At 52.0% G+C, this 16,407-nt stretch overlaps 1 protein-coding gene, 1 non-coding gene and 1 pseudogene across 5 annotated transcripts in view; all 3 read right to left on the minus strand.

The window, feature by feature from the left end:
• Positions 1–3,445: 3,445 nt before the first annotated feature.
• Positions 3,446–3,517, minus strand: TRNAT-GGU (transfer RNA threonine (anticodon GGU)). The gene has a single exon. It is a non-coding gene; the product is annotated as a tRNA-Thr (tRNA).
• A 5,006-nt stretch (positions 3,518–8,523) lies between these two features.
• On the minus strand, positions 8,524–9,015 carry LOC135319234 (uncharacterized; annotated as a pseudogene).
• The window catches only part of ELN (elastin), a 31,395-nt gene continuing 23,511 nt past the window's right edge, over positions 8,524–16,407 (minus strand). For 3 of the 4 annotated variants that reach the window (XM_031432739.2, XM_031432737.2, XM_031432733.2), the window contains 10 exons: positions 16,322–16,381; positions 15,678–15,782; positions 14,974–15,012; positions 13,517–13,588; positions 13,375–13,431; positions 13,019–13,111; positions 12,296–12,334; positions 11,648–11,692; positions 11,234–11,263; positions 8,524–9,555 (listed from right to left, as the gene is read on the minus strand). In XM_031432739.2, the coding sequence (XP_031288599.2) occupies positions 9,512–9,555; positions 11,234–11,263; positions 11,648–11,692; positions 12,296–12,334; positions 13,019–13,111; positions 13,375–13,431; positions 13,517–13,588; positions 14,974–15,012; positions 15,678–15,782; positions 16,322–16,381 (584 nt within the window). In that variant the 3' untranslated portion in view covers positions 8,524–9,511. The remainder of the gene's footprint in view (positions 9,556–11,233; positions 11,264–11,647; positions 11,693–12,295; positions 12,335–13,018; positions 13,112–13,374; positions 13,432–13,516; positions 13,589–14,973; positions 15,013–15,677; positions 15,783–16,321; positions 16,382–16,407) is intronic. The other variant, XM_031432738.2, reaches the window with a different exon arrangement.

A 16,407-nucleotide genomic window follows, 5' to 3' on the forward strand; every position in this document is an offset into this window, starting at 1 on the left:
CCCACCCATTTTAAAAATCAGGGTTTTGTTGTTGTTGTTGTTGTTGTTAAGATGTATGAATTCTTTGCATATATTTGATATCAACCCCTTATCAGATATATGATTTGCAAATATCTTCTCCCATTCAGTAGGTTGCCTTTTCATTTTGTTCACAGTTTCCTTCACTGTGCAGAAACTTTTTAGCTTGATGTAGTCTGATTTCTTCATTTTTGTTTTTGTTTCCCTTGCCTTTGGATTCAGACCCACAAAAACATGGCTAAGACTGATGTCAATGAGGTTACCACCTATGTTTTCTTCTAGGAATTTTATGGTTTCAGTTCTTACATGCATGTCCTTACCATTTTGAGTTAAATTTTGTGTATTTGTGAGATAGTGGTCTAGTTTCATTCTTTTGCTGTGGCTGTCCAGTTTTCCCAACACCATTTATCCTTGCTAGAATTTTTATTTCTAATTAGGAAGAAGGTAGGCTTATAAAATACTTAATATTCAGATAGATGCTGGTGCCCTCACTCTGTCTGTGGGTCAGATAGCTCTAAAGCACTTATAGTAAAGTGTCCCAAGGAGACGTTGAGGTCCTCGGAGGCTGTAGAGCAACATTTTTGCTTGTTTGTTGCTTTCATATAGTGTACATGTCAGGCAGGGTCCTGGCAGGAAACACTCAGTGGGGATTACTGAGTAGAGTTTAATTCAGGGGATTTTATAGTGGACTAGGCAGAGGTACAGGGAACCCACAAGGACAGGCACAGCCTCAGGGGTGGCAGCAGTTACAACCTCTGGGTGAAGGGGCTTGGGAGAGGGCCCCAGTGCAGGGCACAGGGGATACTGAGTGGACCTAGAGGGACCAAAACTCAAAATGAATTAAAGACCGAAATACAAGACCAGATACTCTAAAACCCCCAGAGGAAAACATAGGCAGAACACTCTTTGACATAAATCACAGCAATAATTTTTTTTGAACCGTCTCCTAGAGTAATGGAAATAAAAGCAAAAATAAGCAAATGGGACCTAATTAAACTTAAACGCTTTTGCACAGCAAAGGAAACCATAAACAAGACAAAAAAACAACCTATGGAATGGGAGAAAATATTTGCAAATGATGAGACTGACAAGGGATTAATTCCCAAAATATATGAACAGCTCACACACCTTAATATCATAAAAACAAACAACCTAATCAAAAAATGGACAGAAGACCTAAATAGACATTTCTCCAAAGAAGACATCCAGATGGCCAACAGACACAAGAAAAGATGCTCAACATTGCTAATTATTAGAGAAATGCAAATCAAAACTACAATAAGGTATCACCTCACACCAGTCAGAATGACCATCATTAAAATGTCTACAAATAATACATGCTGGAGATGGTGTGGAGAAAAAGGAACCCTCCTACACTGTGGGTGGGAACGTAAATCGGTGTAGCCACTATGGAGGACAGTATGGAAGTTCCTTAAAAACTAAAAATAGACTTACCATATGATCCAGCAATCCTACTCCTGGGCGGGTATCCCGAGAAAACTCTAATTTGAAAATACAACTGCACCCCAGTGTTCACAGCAGCACTATTTACAATAGCCAAGACATGGAAGCAAACTAAATGTCTATCGACAGATGAATGGGTAAAGGAGATGTGGTATTATATACAGTGGAATACTACTCAGCCATAAAAAAGAATGGACCAATGACATTTGCAGCAACATGGATGGACCTAGAGATGATCATATTAAGTGAAGTAAGACAGAGGAAGACAAATATCATATGATATCACTTATATGTGGACTCTTAAAAAAAAGACACAAATGAATTTATTTACAAACCAGAAATAGAGTCATAGACATAGAAAACAAACTATGGTTACCAAAGGGGAAAGAGATGAGGGAGGAGTAAATTAGCAGTTTGTGATTAACATATAAACACTACTATATACGACAGAGATAAACAACAAGGACCTACAGTATAGCATAGGGAACTGTACTCAATATCTTGTAATAACCTATAATGAAAAAGAATATATATATATGTATAACTGAATCACTTTACTGTACACCTGAAACTAACACAACATCGTAAATCACCTATACTTCAATTAAAAAAAAGAAGAGCTCTGGTTTGGTATGTGTTAAATTTTAGGTACCCATTTACCATCCAAGTGGCAAATATACACATGATGTTTGCTCAAAAATATTTTGCTGATAGGGTTCATGATAAAAGTTTTCTACATGAGGGGTCAAGAACCCTTTGGGAAAGACTCACTTACTCCAGGTCAATGATTAGGATTTGTCAAAACTTACCAAATTAGTGCCTGGTGAACACAAGATGCTGACAAGCAAGAGGCTCCATGGGGACACTGTCACAGGATGAGTCCGAGACTGTGACCCAAGGCGGGGGCCAGACCCCAAATTGTCCTGCCCTAGGGACAAAAAGAGAGCTGGCATCATGGGATCCCAGCTGTCAGACCCAGTTTGCCCCCTCCTCGCCCACGGTGGGTGACCTCACCCAGACATGTGGCTCAGGGACTCCCCTGCCCTCTCCTTGAACTGCAGATACAAGGACCCAAATGTCTACTTGGCATCTTCACCTGAATGGCAAATGGGCCCCTCAGTGCAACACCAGGCTCTTCATTTGTGCCCAGAGCTGCTCCTCCTCAGGTGTTTCTCATCTCAGGACATGACATCTCCGTCCTTTAGTCGTTCAGTCAAAACTCGAAGAGGTCCTTGACTTCTTGTCTCTCCCTATTCCTTTTCCTTGCACCTCCTACTGGCTCTCTGTACAAAAGATCCAGAATTTCACCACTTTTCCCTCCTCCTTGGTCTAGCTGTACAGTCCATGTCACCAGTGACCCAGAGCCTCTGAACACGTGGGTCAAAGTGTGACATTTCTTTGTTTTCACACCCAAAGCCCTTACTTCAGCTCTTATGGGACCTAGCCCCTGGCTACCGCTTTGCCTTTATCTCTTCTTGCCTTTGCTCTGTCTTGTTAACCATGGTGCACTTCTCTACAATTCTAACTTCCCGAGCATCTGTTCATCACAGGGCCTTTGACCTGAGATCAGGTGCCCCCAGCCATCCCAAGTAACTGAACATTCTTTCTCACTCTGTCTCCTTCCCTGGCTTTTAATCCTCATAACGCTGATTCACCTGACATTAGAGCTGATTGTTTATTCACTGTATTAGTTTCCTATGGATGCTGTCATGAATTACTTGGTGGCTTAAAAACAACAGAAATTAATTTTCTTACAGTTTTGGAGGCCAGGAGTCCCAAATCAGTTTCATTAGGCCAAAATCAAGGGACACATTCCTTCCAGAGGCTCTAAAAGGTAATCTGTTCTTTTTCCGTTCCAGCTTCTTCTCTTTTTAAAATTGTGGTTAAAAGAAAAAAACAAAAACCACATATTATAAATTTATCATCTTAACCAATTTTGTTTTTGTTTTTTGTTTTCCCTTAACGGGGGCACTGGGGATTGAACCCAGGACCTCATGCACACCAAGCATGTGCCCTGCCACTGAGCTACACCCACTACTCCCTCATCTTAGCCATTTTTGAATGTACATTTCAATAGTGTTAAGTACTATTGTGTAAGTTGGATATTAACCTGTATCAAATGTAGGGTCTGAAAATATTTTCTCCCATTTCATAGGCAGCCTCTTCACTCTGCTGATGGCTTCCTTTGCTGTGCGGAATGTTTTGAGTTTGATGCCATCCCGTTTGTCCATTTTCACTTTGCTGTCTGGGCTTCTGGGGTCATATACAAAAAATCATTGCCCAGACCAATGTCAAGAAGCTTTTCCCCTATGTTTTCTTCTAGTGGTTTTACAGTTTCAGGTCTTATGTTGGTCTTAATCCAATTTTGAGTTGATTTTTGTGTATAGTGTGAGATAAGGGTCCAATTTCCTTCTTCTGCTGCTGGGTATTCAGTTTTTCCAGCACTGTTTATGGAAGAGACTATCCTTACCCCAGCGATTGATGCATTGTGTGTTTTCAGTACCCTTGTTGAAGATCAGTTGATCATAAATGCATGGATTTATTTCCAGGCTCTCTATTCTGTTCCATTGGTCTGTATGTCTCTCTCTCTCTCTCTTTTAGAATTACTGTAGCTTTGTAATATATTTTGAAATCAGGAAATGTGATGCCTCCATTTTTCCTACTCAAGATAGCTTTGACTGTTTGGGGTCTTTTGTTGCTCCATATGAATTTTAGAATGATTTCTGTGGGAGAATGTTGGCTGAAGACCTCCTATTCTACCATTCGCTGATGCCATTTCTTTGTAGTTTTCTTTTCTTGTAGTGTGTTTGTCTGGCTTTGGTATCAGTGAACTTGGAAGCGTTTCTCCTCTTCAATATTTTGAAAGAGTTTCAGGAGAATTGGTATAAATTCTTCTTTAAATATTTGGTAGACTTCACCAGTGAAACCGTCTGGTCCTGGCTTTTCTTTGTTGGGCGGATTGATTACTGATTCATTCTTCTTACTTGTTATTGGTCTCTTTAGATTTTCTGTTGATTCATTCCTGGTAGGTTGTGGGTTTTTCGGACTTTATTAAAGTTCTTGTAGGTTTTTCAAGTTGTTGGCATACAATTCTTCCAGCTTGTTTTAAGGATATGTGTGATGGCATTTAGGGCCCACTGGGATAATCTCCTCATCTCAAGATCCCTAACTTGATCACATCTGCAAAAACTCTTTTTCCATATAAGGTAACTGTTATGGGTTGAATTGCATTTTCCCCTCAAATTCATATGTTAAGTCCCAACCCCCAGTACCTCAGAGAGTCACTGGGTTTGGAGAGGAAATTAGGTTAAAATGAGGTCATTAGAAAGAGCCCCAGTCCACTATGACAGGTGTCCTGATAAGAAGAGGAGATTAGAATACTTCTATGTGCAGACGGCAGACCATGTGAAGACACAGGGAAAAGACGGTCATCTGTAAGCCAAGGAGAGAGACCTCAGAAGAAACCAACCCTGTGGTCACCTTGGACTTCCAGCCTCCAGAACTGTGAGAAAATTTCTGTTGATAAAACCACCCAGTCTGTGGCACTTGGCTGTGGCAGCCCCAGAAGACTATGAGTAATTACAAGGTTCCAGGGATTAGGCCCCGGATATCTTTTGAGCTGTTATCAGCCTAGCTCATTTGCTTACCACTACCATCTCTCTAGCGGAGTGCATAACTGGTGAAAGCAAGGAGTTTAATCTGTTTTGTTCTTAAAACAGTGTCTGTCCTCTCAGAGAGTTACATTCTGGTGTGGAGAGTCAGACAATAAACAAAGAAGCAAAAGGTACAGTGCTACGTGGTGACAGGAAGGGTGCTGGTGATGGGTGCTCAGGAGAAGCAGAAGGCAGGGCTGAGTGAGGGAGGAAGGTACAGTTTGCAGTTTTCAAAAGTGGGTCAGAGAAGGACTTTCTGAGAAGGTGATGTTTGAGTCAAGACCTAAAGGCCGTGAGGGTGCCAAGGTTGATAGCGGAGGGAAGAACATTCTGGGCAGGAGAGACAGCAGATGTGGGGACCACAGAGGAGTGGCTTGCTGCCTGCAAGGAAAGGGAAGAGGGCAGTGTAACTGCACGGCCTGGCCGGGGGCGAGCAGCAGGAAGTGAGGTCAGAACAGCTGGCCCCACTCAGGTAGGGGCTCCTCGGCCATTGCAAGGCCTCTGGCTTTGGCCCCCAACGAGACGGGAGCCACTGCAGGATTTTAAGCAGATGCATGACCTGAGCTGACTTGTGTTTTAAAAGGATTGTTTTGGCTGCTGTGTGGAGAAAAGGCTGAAGGGGAGCCAGGGCAGAAGCAAGGAGCCCAGTCAGGAAGTTCTGTCAGTCACCCAAGGCAAGAGCTGCTGGGGGACCAGGGCAAAGCCCTGGCGGTTGGCAGGGGTGACTGGACTTGGGTTATCTGCTGGTGGTGGGGCCGTGGAATTTGCTGATGAACCTGGTGTGGGGTGTGGGAGGAGAGAAGGGCTCCAAAGCTGCCACTTACCTAGATGGGGAAGGTGGGGAGGGGAGCACATTTCGGTGAGGGTGTGTGTCGCGGGAACCCATGCTACCCATGCAGGCTTATGAGACTTCCAGGTGGAGATGTTGAGAACTGGCTGTGAATGTGCAAGTCCAGAGTTTGGGGAGAGGTCAATGCTTGGAGGTGTCAGCGTGATAACTGCCAGTGCATACCTGGTATTTAAAGCCATGAATTTTGAGAAACCGAAGAAGGGAGGGCCCAGGGCTGATGCTGGGGCAGGCCACATTTCAGAGACTGGAGAGCTGCCGAGGGACCAGCAAGGGATTTTTTTTGTTGTTGAACAACTAAATGAATGAATGAATCTCATTTGTCGCTACTCTTGGGCAGGCTGTCACTCCTCGCTGATATCACAGCACCCCCTGTGGTCTCCATCATCAACCCACCCCTACCGGCTTCTGATCCATCCTCTATCTTTCCTTGGTCTGTCTCCTCCCACCAGGCACTCCAGTGGTCTGTCTTGCCCTCTGGGCAATCAGAGGGTTGCTCTTCCTGCCTGAAAGGACTGACCCTCCTCTCTGCTCTGTTCTTTGCCTGGTAAATTGCTTCTGTGCTCTGCTGTCCTCTGAGAAGCTGTCCCCACCCTCTTTTCTCTTTCCAGCCCAACGCCTGGCTCCACGAGGGTCCTTGTGCGCATGTGCAGTCTGCGCGGCAAACTCCACCCACACTTCCAGCAAACGGCTCCTTTGCCACCCGTCTGCCCTCCACGTGTGCCCACTGGCCACCGGGTTCGCTGTCAGGAGGACAGATGCAGACATGAGACCATGTGGGCCCTGGAAGTGAACTTGGTTTGGGGAGGAAATTCCAGAATCTGATACCCAGAGTGTGCTCTAGAAGGGAGCTGTGGACTCCAGGTGGGGACATCCCCAGACCCCTTGGATTTTTGGCCCAGAGGGGCTGATGGATGGCCCAGGGGGTGGGTGCGTCTAAGGGTCATACTGAGTCTCCCGCTGCCGCCTGCAGGGTGTCAGTTTTTAGGTTTTATAAAGAAGTGGTGTCTTAACCGGCCATGTGTGAAAGTGAGTCTCTTTAGTGGAGATGTTTAGCGGGGAACATTCTTACGTTTTCTTGGGTCAGGCCGTTTCTTTTCTCTCTGCATGGCTGTTCACCAAGGTCAAGGGTTTGGTCTAGACAGAAAAGTCATTTTTGTTTCCTCTACCCCGTCCAGCTGCACCCTCAGCGTCCGAAGACCAAAGATTTGGGCCCACGGGATGAAGGCTGTGGAGGAGTGGCTGCGGGGGTGAACTCACCTCCTTGGAGGGAGGAGACCTTCCATGGGTGGGCGTGTGTGGGGCTGGCCACACTGCTTCCCCTGCAAAAGGACTATCCTTATTAAAGGACATGCTAAACTTGGAAAAGGATCTATTCACCAGAAGCCGATGGCATCATTAGAAGGTCCACAGACGAGGGTGCTGGAGAGGGTGTGTGGAGAAAGGGGAACCCTCTTGCACTGTTGGTGGGAGTGTAATTTGGAGTGGCCGCTGTGGAGAGCAGTCTGGAGATCCCTTGAAAAACTAAAAATGGACTTACCATATGATCCAGCAATCCCATTCCTGGGTTCATATTCAGAGGAAGCTCTGATTCGGGGGGATATGTGCACCCCAATGTTCATAGCAGCGCAATTTACAATGGTCAAGACATGGAAGCCACCTAAATGTCCCCGGACAGGTGACTGGATAGGCAGGTTGTGGTATATTTATACAGAGGAGTGCTACTCAGCCATAGAAAAGGATGAAGTGATGCTGTTTGCAGCAACATGGAGGGACCTAGAGGTGATCATATTAAGTGAAGTAAGTCAGAAAAAGACAAATTCATATGATAGCACTTGTGTGTAGAATCTGAAAAAAATGACACAAATGGACTTGTTTACAAGACAGAAGCAGACTCACAGACATGGAGAACAAGCTTGTGGTTGCTGATGGTGGGGAGAGAGGAGGGATGGATTGGGAGTTTGAGATTTGCAGATGCAAACTACTATATGTGGAACAGATGAACAACCAGGTTCTGCTGTGGCACAGGGAACTCTATTTAGTATCTTGTGGTGACCTGTGATGAGGAAGAGTATGAGAAGGAGTGTGTGTAAGAATGTAGGGCTGAATCACTGTGCTGTGCCCGGAGGCTGGCACAGCGTGGGGAGTCAGCTATGCTTCAGTTAGGGGGAAAAAAAGAAGCAGCAGCCCATAGCAGGTGAGTTTGGCAAGCAGCCCCCCAAATATACCTTGAATGGGTTCCCCAAGGCCGAGCCCTGCTCCCCACCCAGCCCAGGAGATAGAGACAGATGAGAGATTACAAAGGAGGTCAAGACACAGTTTCCTTTAAAAGGTTTTCATTTATTAGTCTTTTTTGAAGCAGTTAATTCTCTTTTCTTATTTAAAAAAAAATGTGTTTCATCCAGTTATACCAAAGTGATTAAAATGAATTTTCTACTGAGGATATAGCTCCCCAGATCAGAAAAGAGTTTTTTTTTTTTTAATAAACCACAAAAATAAAACCAAAAGAGAACATCAACAATCAAAAATAATCTCCAAATATCCAGGACAAAAAATAAAATATTTATTGATCTATCACAGCGAGACACAAAGAGATGGGCGGGGCGGGGGGATGCTCTGAAGTACAGTGGCTCGAGGGAGGGACGGGGGATACAGTACTGCGTGGGGGGAAACCCAGGTTGGGGGGAGATTCCTGCTGCCCCAGCCGGCACAGCCCCTCACACCCTGGGCTCAGGGCTCCTTCGTAGGGGTGTGTGTGGTGGGGCGGAGGCCGGGCACAGGCTGCCATGACAGGTTAACCAAGTTGATGATGGGGGCGCCCAGCCAGCTAGTGGTGCCAGGCAACCAAATGGGGACGAGGACGGATGGATGGATGGACAGATGGGTGGATGAATTCCACAAGAGCAAGAGGGCTATTTCCAATGGAGGGGGGTGTCTTCCGACCTGAATGCCCCCAGACATGGGGAATAGCGATTGGTGGGGGAGAGGGGGTCATGGGGGCCAAGAGATGGTGTGACCGAATCCAGCTTGAGGGTTTCAATGCTTGGGTACCAACTGGACCACAGCCAGAGGTGGGTCCTGGTGGGCAGGGGGAGGTGAGACTGCCCAGGAAGTGTCTGCACCATCTTCAGAGGAGCCCCAGGGAGGGGATTCCCTAAGGGGCTGCCCTTCCCTCCTCCCTCCCCGCAGGAAGATGAGAGCACCAGCACGTAGCACCAAGTTCCCCTGGAGATGGAGAGTGTGTGGAGGGGGAGCTCCTGGGTGGGAAGGGGGTGGGGGCAGGGGGCCAAGCCCACCCACCCCTTGCCTCTGAAGGTGGGGGCCTCCCCAGGCCCACTTGGCCACCATTCTCTTGTTTCCTTGCCCTGTGGATTTCTGAGGCCGCCCGGCCTTCCCCGACCCCTCCCGGGGCGGGAACTTAGGAGGGGGCATGGGACGGAAGGAAGGAGGGGGTCACAAAGGGTTTACATTCTCCACCAAGCAGTAGCACCAACGTTGATGAGGTCGTGAGTCAGGGGTCCTGGGAAGCTCACTTTCTCTTCCGGCCACAGGATTTCCCCAGGCAGGCCCCACCTGGGTCGGGGGAGGCACACACAATTGTCAGTCCCGCCCTTGCCCCCTCCGACCAACTGCAGGTTATTCTCGCATCCACTTCATCACGGGGAACAGAGGCTGCAAGAAGCCACAACCCCAGGCCAAACTCTAAGGCATTCCATTGTACATGCTCCTTCTTCTGGGGAGGGTCTGGTTGGTTAACCTCATTTCAGATCATCAAGGCACCTCCGTCTGGTAATAGGGCCTGGTATTCTTCCCACCCCTCCCAGAGCTAGATGTGGCTCATTACCGCCACCTGGTGGCAGCGAGCAGCCAAGTGGGGCAGGACACCATCTCCGTTAAGCTCATCCCACAAGCATCAGCTGGTGCCTGACTGAGAGCTGGACACCCTGCTCTTGCCTCTGCCTCTCCCTGCGCTGGCCTGGCCCGCCTCATCTGTGTAGTGGGAAGCATCTGGGGGTGGAAGGGAATCTACAGCCTGAGCAACTGCAGGGGTGGTACTGGGGCTTCTCTGGGTCTCTTGGGCATCGTTGGGAGGTGCCTAGGGGTGGTGATCAGAACCCACCCCACACACTTCCAGAGGCATGTCTGCATCTTGGAGCCAGGGTGTGGCTCTGGGCCAGGTCTGCCGACCCTGCCTGGTCCGCCTCACTAGTCCCCTGACTCCAGGGCTTTCTATTCTCTCTCTCCTTCTCTGCCTTCCCAGTTCTTCCCTCCTCCTCCTCCCTTCTCTTTCTCTTGGCTCCTCCTGCAGGGGTGGGTGTGAGTATCAGGAGGGAGGGCTGCCAGGCCTGGCCTGGATAAGCCTGGAGGGTCCTGAGCCCACTCCCAGCTCTGTGTGTCTGTGTTGGGTGTAGAAGGGATGGTTAAGGTGTCTAGCTCCCCAGCCTCCCTACTCTCTGCGAGGCCTTGTCTAAACACACTGCCCCGTCTCCCAGGCTGATGGGCCCCACCCCTCCAACTGTCTTTCCCTCCCCTCCACTTCCAGGGGCTGAGTCTCTACCCAACTTGGTATCCCAGGGCTCCCAGGGCCCCTCCATAGGGCTTGGGAGGTTTCCCTGTGGAGGGAAGGTGGGGGCTGGGGAGGAGGCCTGGCCTCCCGCCTCTCCCAGAACCCCCACCATGGGCCTCCATCCTGTACGGCAGGTTCCGAAGGCCTCTCTGCTGCCAGCCCAACTCTCCTGTCCAGCCAGGCGCCTTGCAGATGGCCTCCTGCCTCTGGAGGTCTGCACAGCTCTACAGCGCCTCCTCCCACCGTAGTCAGACCCTGGCCTCACTTCCCAGTGGCAGCCTGGCCCCAGCAGACAGGCGCGAGGCTCAGCCTCCCTGATCACCTGCTTGAATGGACCTTGTTCTTTCCCTACAGTCTCTTCCCTTTTCTATGGGACCTTGTCAGTCTCTCCAGTTGGATCCTAAGACCTGGGTGACCCAGGCCCCTGTCTTGCTCCTGGTGCCCAGTCAAGTGCCAGGCTGGGAGCCCCTGGAATTGGGATCCTTGCCCCATCCCCAAATCCCAGGGCTGACTTTTCAGCTTCTGTGATTCCCCTGGAGGCTCCCTCAAGCGCCTACACCAGAGAGCCAGCCCAGGGCCATGTCCATACTAGCTGCCCCCTCAACAGGATCTGCTCCCCCCACCTTCAGGAAGGAGCTCAGTGCCCTGCTTGAAATGGGACCCTCATTCTTATGGTAGACTCACCACCAACTCCCAGGCCCCCGGCTCCACCACCTGCAAGGCAAGGAGAGGGGCTGTGAGCGTGCCCACTTCTGGGGAGCCTGCCAAGCCCTCTCCAGGAAGCATGGGCCTGGCCTGAGATGAGCCAAGTTCTGGGCTTGGGTGTTGGGAGCCCTCAGCTCTGCTTGCTCACTGTGTGACCTGGGCGAGTCCCTGGCACTCTCTGAACCTCAGTTTGCTTCATCTGAAACGTGTGTTTTGAAAAAGCTGATGCTCCCTGGCCTTGCATGGGAGGGAGAGAAGGGGAGGCCCAGCTCTTTGCTATCTGAGGGCCTGGGGTCCACCCCCGGGTCCTGGCTCAGCCCTTTTGAGCAGGAGAAGAAGCCGGGGAGGAGGAAGGACAGGGCCAGAGCTCCAGGACAGAGATCCTGGCCGTACCTGGGAAAATAGGAGACAGTCCAAAGCCAGGCCTTGCTGCAACTCCTGTGGGAGGGATTTGCAGTTGGTGTGCGTGGCCCGACTCCAGCCTCACCACCTATGCCTCTCTGCCTGGGACCCCATCCTCCCACTGCCACCTCTCCCAGTGCCAAAGCAGCTTTCTTAGCAAACCCTGTCCTGTCTGGTGTCCTGGTAGGAGGCCCTATGGCCTCAGCTTGTCAGCCTGGTGTCTGAGGCCTGCCCAGGTGCCTCCTTTCCCGGACTGTCCCCTCCACCCTCTCTCATGTCCTTGTGCTAGATACAGCCCCGGAGTCCCCGCTGCTAGCCAGCCAGGCCTCCTCCAGGGCCAGGGAGAACTGAGAATTTCACAGCGGAGGAGGCCCCTACCTCCAATTGGGAAGGGCCTAGCAGCTCCTAGGACACCTCCAAGGCCAGCGGCACATGAGAACAGGGCAGGTGGAGGTCAGGGCCAGGCATGTTTAAGGGGCCCTGAGCATCCCCTCTGAGGCCTGGGGTCAAGGATATTCTGGACCAACCTTCAGGGGTATTGTGAGCTGGACTGAGGCCTGAGCTGGGGCCAGGGCCATGGGGTGGGGGGTGCAAGCAGTCTGTAGGCTGGGGCAGAGCAAGGCACGAGGAGCAACTCACCGTATTTGGCTGCTTTAGCTGCTGCAGCTGGGGACACACCTGGGGAGATGGGAAGCATGAGGGCTCAGGAGAATCCCCTCCTCCCAGAGTCCTGTCCCCCTCCTGACCTGCTTGCCGATTTACCATCTACCCACTGAACCATCCTTCCACCACCCCCTACCCTCCTTCATCCATCCATCTTTCCAGAAGTCCTTATTAAGCCCCTACTGTGTGATCAGCCTTATGGAGCACACAGGGAGAGACGTCAGGCCAGGTCAGGTAGGGAGACGCAATGATGACCCAAGAAAGAAATGTCACTACAAGGTCCGGCCAAGACAGCAGAGACTTTGGGAAAGTAATTGCCCTCCAAGCTTTGCTTTTCCTTTCTGGAGGGTGTAGCCATCACTACCCTAATGGACTCCCACTTGAAGTGGGTGGGTGGGTTGAAAGAGAGAGGAGAGGGAGAGGATTGGGATGCCCATGTGCAAAGGGCAGCCCTAGCCAAGCCACTCAGCTCACACCCTTCCAAATGCTGCCGGAGCCGAGCTTGGAGAAGGGGGCGGGGCCCACTATGACCTTGAGTTGCTGATCAAGTGGGGATGGGGTTCAGGCAAAGAGGACAGCTTGAGCAAGGTGGAAAAGAAAGTCAGTCTCTCTCACTCTCTCCTCAGTTACACACACACACACACACACACACACACACACACACACACACACACACACAGATTCCAGAGCACCCCTTACCTCCAAAGGGCCCAACCCCTGGGACAATTCCACCGGCCCCAAGACCTCCAACTCCCAGTCCTCCGACTCCGAGCCCACCGGGTACCCCCAGGCCTGCGGAGAGAGCTGTGTTAAGGAGCGGGAGACGCTGGTGTGTCTGTGGAGGGTGGAGCTATCATCTCCGGACCCAGGTGGAGTCTGAGCCCCCAGGGCTTGGGAGGCCTAGTGGAGCCAGGAGGTGGGCTGGGCCCTGGGGAGATGATGCTGCCGAGGGCCCCAGGGGCAGGTCAGGGAATATATGCTCCGTGCTGCATTGTCAGAGGCCCCCCCAGACCCCAGGGGCCTGGCAGCAGCCCCCACCTCCAGCCAGTGCTCACCAAATTGAGCGGCTTTGGCAGCGGCTTTGGCAGCAGCAGCAGCAGCGGGTCCAACTCCTGGGGACACAGAGGGAGCTCAGGGAGGGACTCTCCACGGGTCTGTCTCCCTCAAGGCCCAGCTTGTTCTGGGGTTTCAACTCACCTGCCACACCACCTGGGATACCGGCTCCACCAAGGTCTCCAAGCCCTCCGAGGGCCCCAATCCCTCCTGCTCCTGTGGAGAGAGGACGGAAAGTCAGTCTCCCCATTTCCAAAGGACAGGGTCTCCTCACCCCAGGGACACTGGGCAAGTAGACCGGTGGCCGAGGCCATGTGACACAGTGGGAGGGGCACTGGACAGACGTCCATTCCCAGACACCCGGGTCTGAGCAATCAGGCCAGGGCAGACCCCCTTGAGCCTGGTCTGCCCATCTCCTCCCCTGCCCCGCGGGCTGACGCTGGGAGCCTCAGGGGCCCACAGTGGTGGCCACAAGCTGCCGAGAGGGGAGAACTAGTCTCAGGTTCTGACAGTTCTGGTTTTGAGCCCCAGAGCCCCATTTCCCTAAATGAGATGATGGTCGTTATCCTGATCACCCTATAGGTATTTTGAGGAGTAAAAGGACACACTATCTGTGAAAGTCCTCTGAGTTCAAACCCCTGTCTGGTACAGAGCTGCTAGGAGCAGCAGCAGCAGGAGTTACAGCCGGCGCTTTAGGGAACCCTCAGTCCTTAGTGCTTCACCCTTATTAGTCTGCTTGTTGTCTCGTGCAACAGGAAGGTAAGTACTGTTATCATCCCCATTTTGCAGATGAGCAAACTGAGGCATAGCAGAGGTTAAGCAATGTGCTCAAGGTTCCATGGGCAGGAAATGGCTCCCAAGCCCTTAACTGCTCTGTTTCCCTGGCAATGTCTGGCAGATGCAGGCCAGCAGAGCTGCCAGTAAGAAACAGGAGCAGGGCCCATGGGTCACCAGGCCCGCCGGGGGTGGGGGCTGAGGAAGCTGGGATTTTCCAAGGTGGAAATTGGCCCCAAGTGGACCAGCCAGGGCTGGTTGGCAGTTCCCTGGCAGAGGCCCCGGCCCAGATCCCAGGAGGCCAGGAATGCGGGGGGACACAGACAGCGTGGGTCTGGCCAGGCGGGGCTGCTTGAGTGCCAAGTAGGGGGGCAGGCAGGTCTGCCACGTCCTCGTGGCTCGCAGCGGGTGCAGTCATGCTGACAGGGAGGCGGGGGCCAGGGCGCAGGAGTCCTGGCTTTCCTGGGACTGCAGCCCTGGCCCCTCTCTGGCTTCAGGCCAAATGAAACTGTCAGGGCCTGAGGGGTCTGAAAGACCCTGGTCCTCACCAGGATGTAACTGCTCCCTCACCCTGGGTGGGGCTGGAAATGTGAGGGGCGGTTTTGGTTGTCCTGGTGCTGGAGGCACGCTAGGCATTTAGTGGGCTGGAGCCAGGTCTGCGAAACCATCAATAATGTGTCCTAGAAACAGCCTTTTTCCATCTTGACTGTCCCAGCTCTGCGCCGTAGACTCTGGGCATTGGGTCCTGCCCAGGAGCAGAGGAGATGGGTGACCAGGTACTTTCAGGGATGGTGGGGTGTGGGGGGCGGTGTGTGGGGTGCACTTACCATATTTGGCTGCTTTAGCTGCAGCCAGGGGTCCAGGCACTGGGGAAAAGGGCAAAAGGAAAAGTGGGGAGGTCAGCAGCTGAGTTCTGTGCCTGGAGGTTCTGCTTCCCCCAGGGAGCCCTCTTTGATTTCCTCAGCCTTCTTTGCTTCTCGCAAAGCCCTGAAGCTATAACTCCCCAGCCAGGAGTTCATCCAGCATATAACTGTGCCTCTGCCAGTCTGGTCTGGGGGTGCTTGAGGGCTGAACTGTGCCTCCTCCTTCCACCTATCCTCTCCTGTCTCCTCCAGGCCCAGTGCAGTCTGCCAGAGGCTGGACACATAGCAGGCTCAGTAACCAGTAGGTGAAGAACTGGAGTTCCTAGTGGTCCCCTTGCCAGCACTACGGAAGGGGAGCCAGGCTGGCTCACCCTGGGAGACCCACCCAGGGGCCTCCATCCTCCTTTCTTGGGTAGTGGGCTTCTTCTCAATTTGGAGTCTTGCCACCCATCCACTGAGAAGACAGAAACTCTGAAATCTGGCAGACTGGGGTCCCCTTCACCTGGCCCTGCCCCCATCTGTCACCCTAGTTTTCTCTAACTGCTCAGGAGAACTTAACAGGGAATTAACTACCCACCTCTGAGTGAGGGAGCTTGGGCATGTTCTGGGAGACCTCCCTCCTCTGAGCTCAGGGGGCATTTCTGCTCAGCCCCTAGAAGACCCCTCACCTGCCCCTGCCCCAAAGCCAGGAACACCAACACCAGCGTCAAATCCAGGAATTCCGACACCAACTCCAAATCCAGGAACGCCAGCAGGAAGCCCAGCGGCAGCCCCTGGGGGAGATGGGGAGTTGGGTGGCAGCAGCAGGCAGGGAGCAGGCCCTTTTGGGGGTGTCCTGCCCAGGAAGCTGAGTCAGGCCCCAAGAGAAGGGGCCTCCTCCCCCTGAATCTGCCCTCTACGCTGCTGCCAGAATGGTCTTCCTAAAACTCCCACTGACCAGCGAGTCCAGCCCCTCCCCAGGCTGGTATTTCGGGCTGCACACTCTGGACACCAGCACCCTTTCCAGCCTAACTTCCTATTCCTCCCTCGTAGATGAACTCATTTATTTTTCCTAACAAGCTTCTGTGGCAGGTGCCGTCAGTATCCACACTTCACACAGGAAGACAGGAAACTTGGAGGCCACTCAGCTAGTATGGCACCCAGGACTCGAACCCGGGTCTCCCTTATGCCACATCTGCACTTTGGATCTCTCTGCCTGCTGCCTTGGGGGCCTAACAAGACTACAGGGTGGGCCTGAGAGGCTGCATATCCTGGGGCCCAGCTCAGCCACACTGGGCCAGCCCTGGGCTCCTGGGGTGTGGATGGCACTCACGGAACTGGGCTTTGGCGGCTGCCTTAGCAGCGGATTTGGCTGCAGCCGGGACCCCTGCTCCTGGGGGAAGAGAGAGAGGGTTCAAG

This window comes from Camelus dromedarius, chromosome 24 (assembly GCF_036321535.1).
Source record: "Camelus dromedarius isolate mCamDro1 chromosome 24, mCamDro1.pat, whole genome shotgun sequence".
NCBI lineage: Eukaryota > Metazoa > Chordata > Mammalia > Artiodactyla > Camelidae > Camelus > Camelus dromedarius.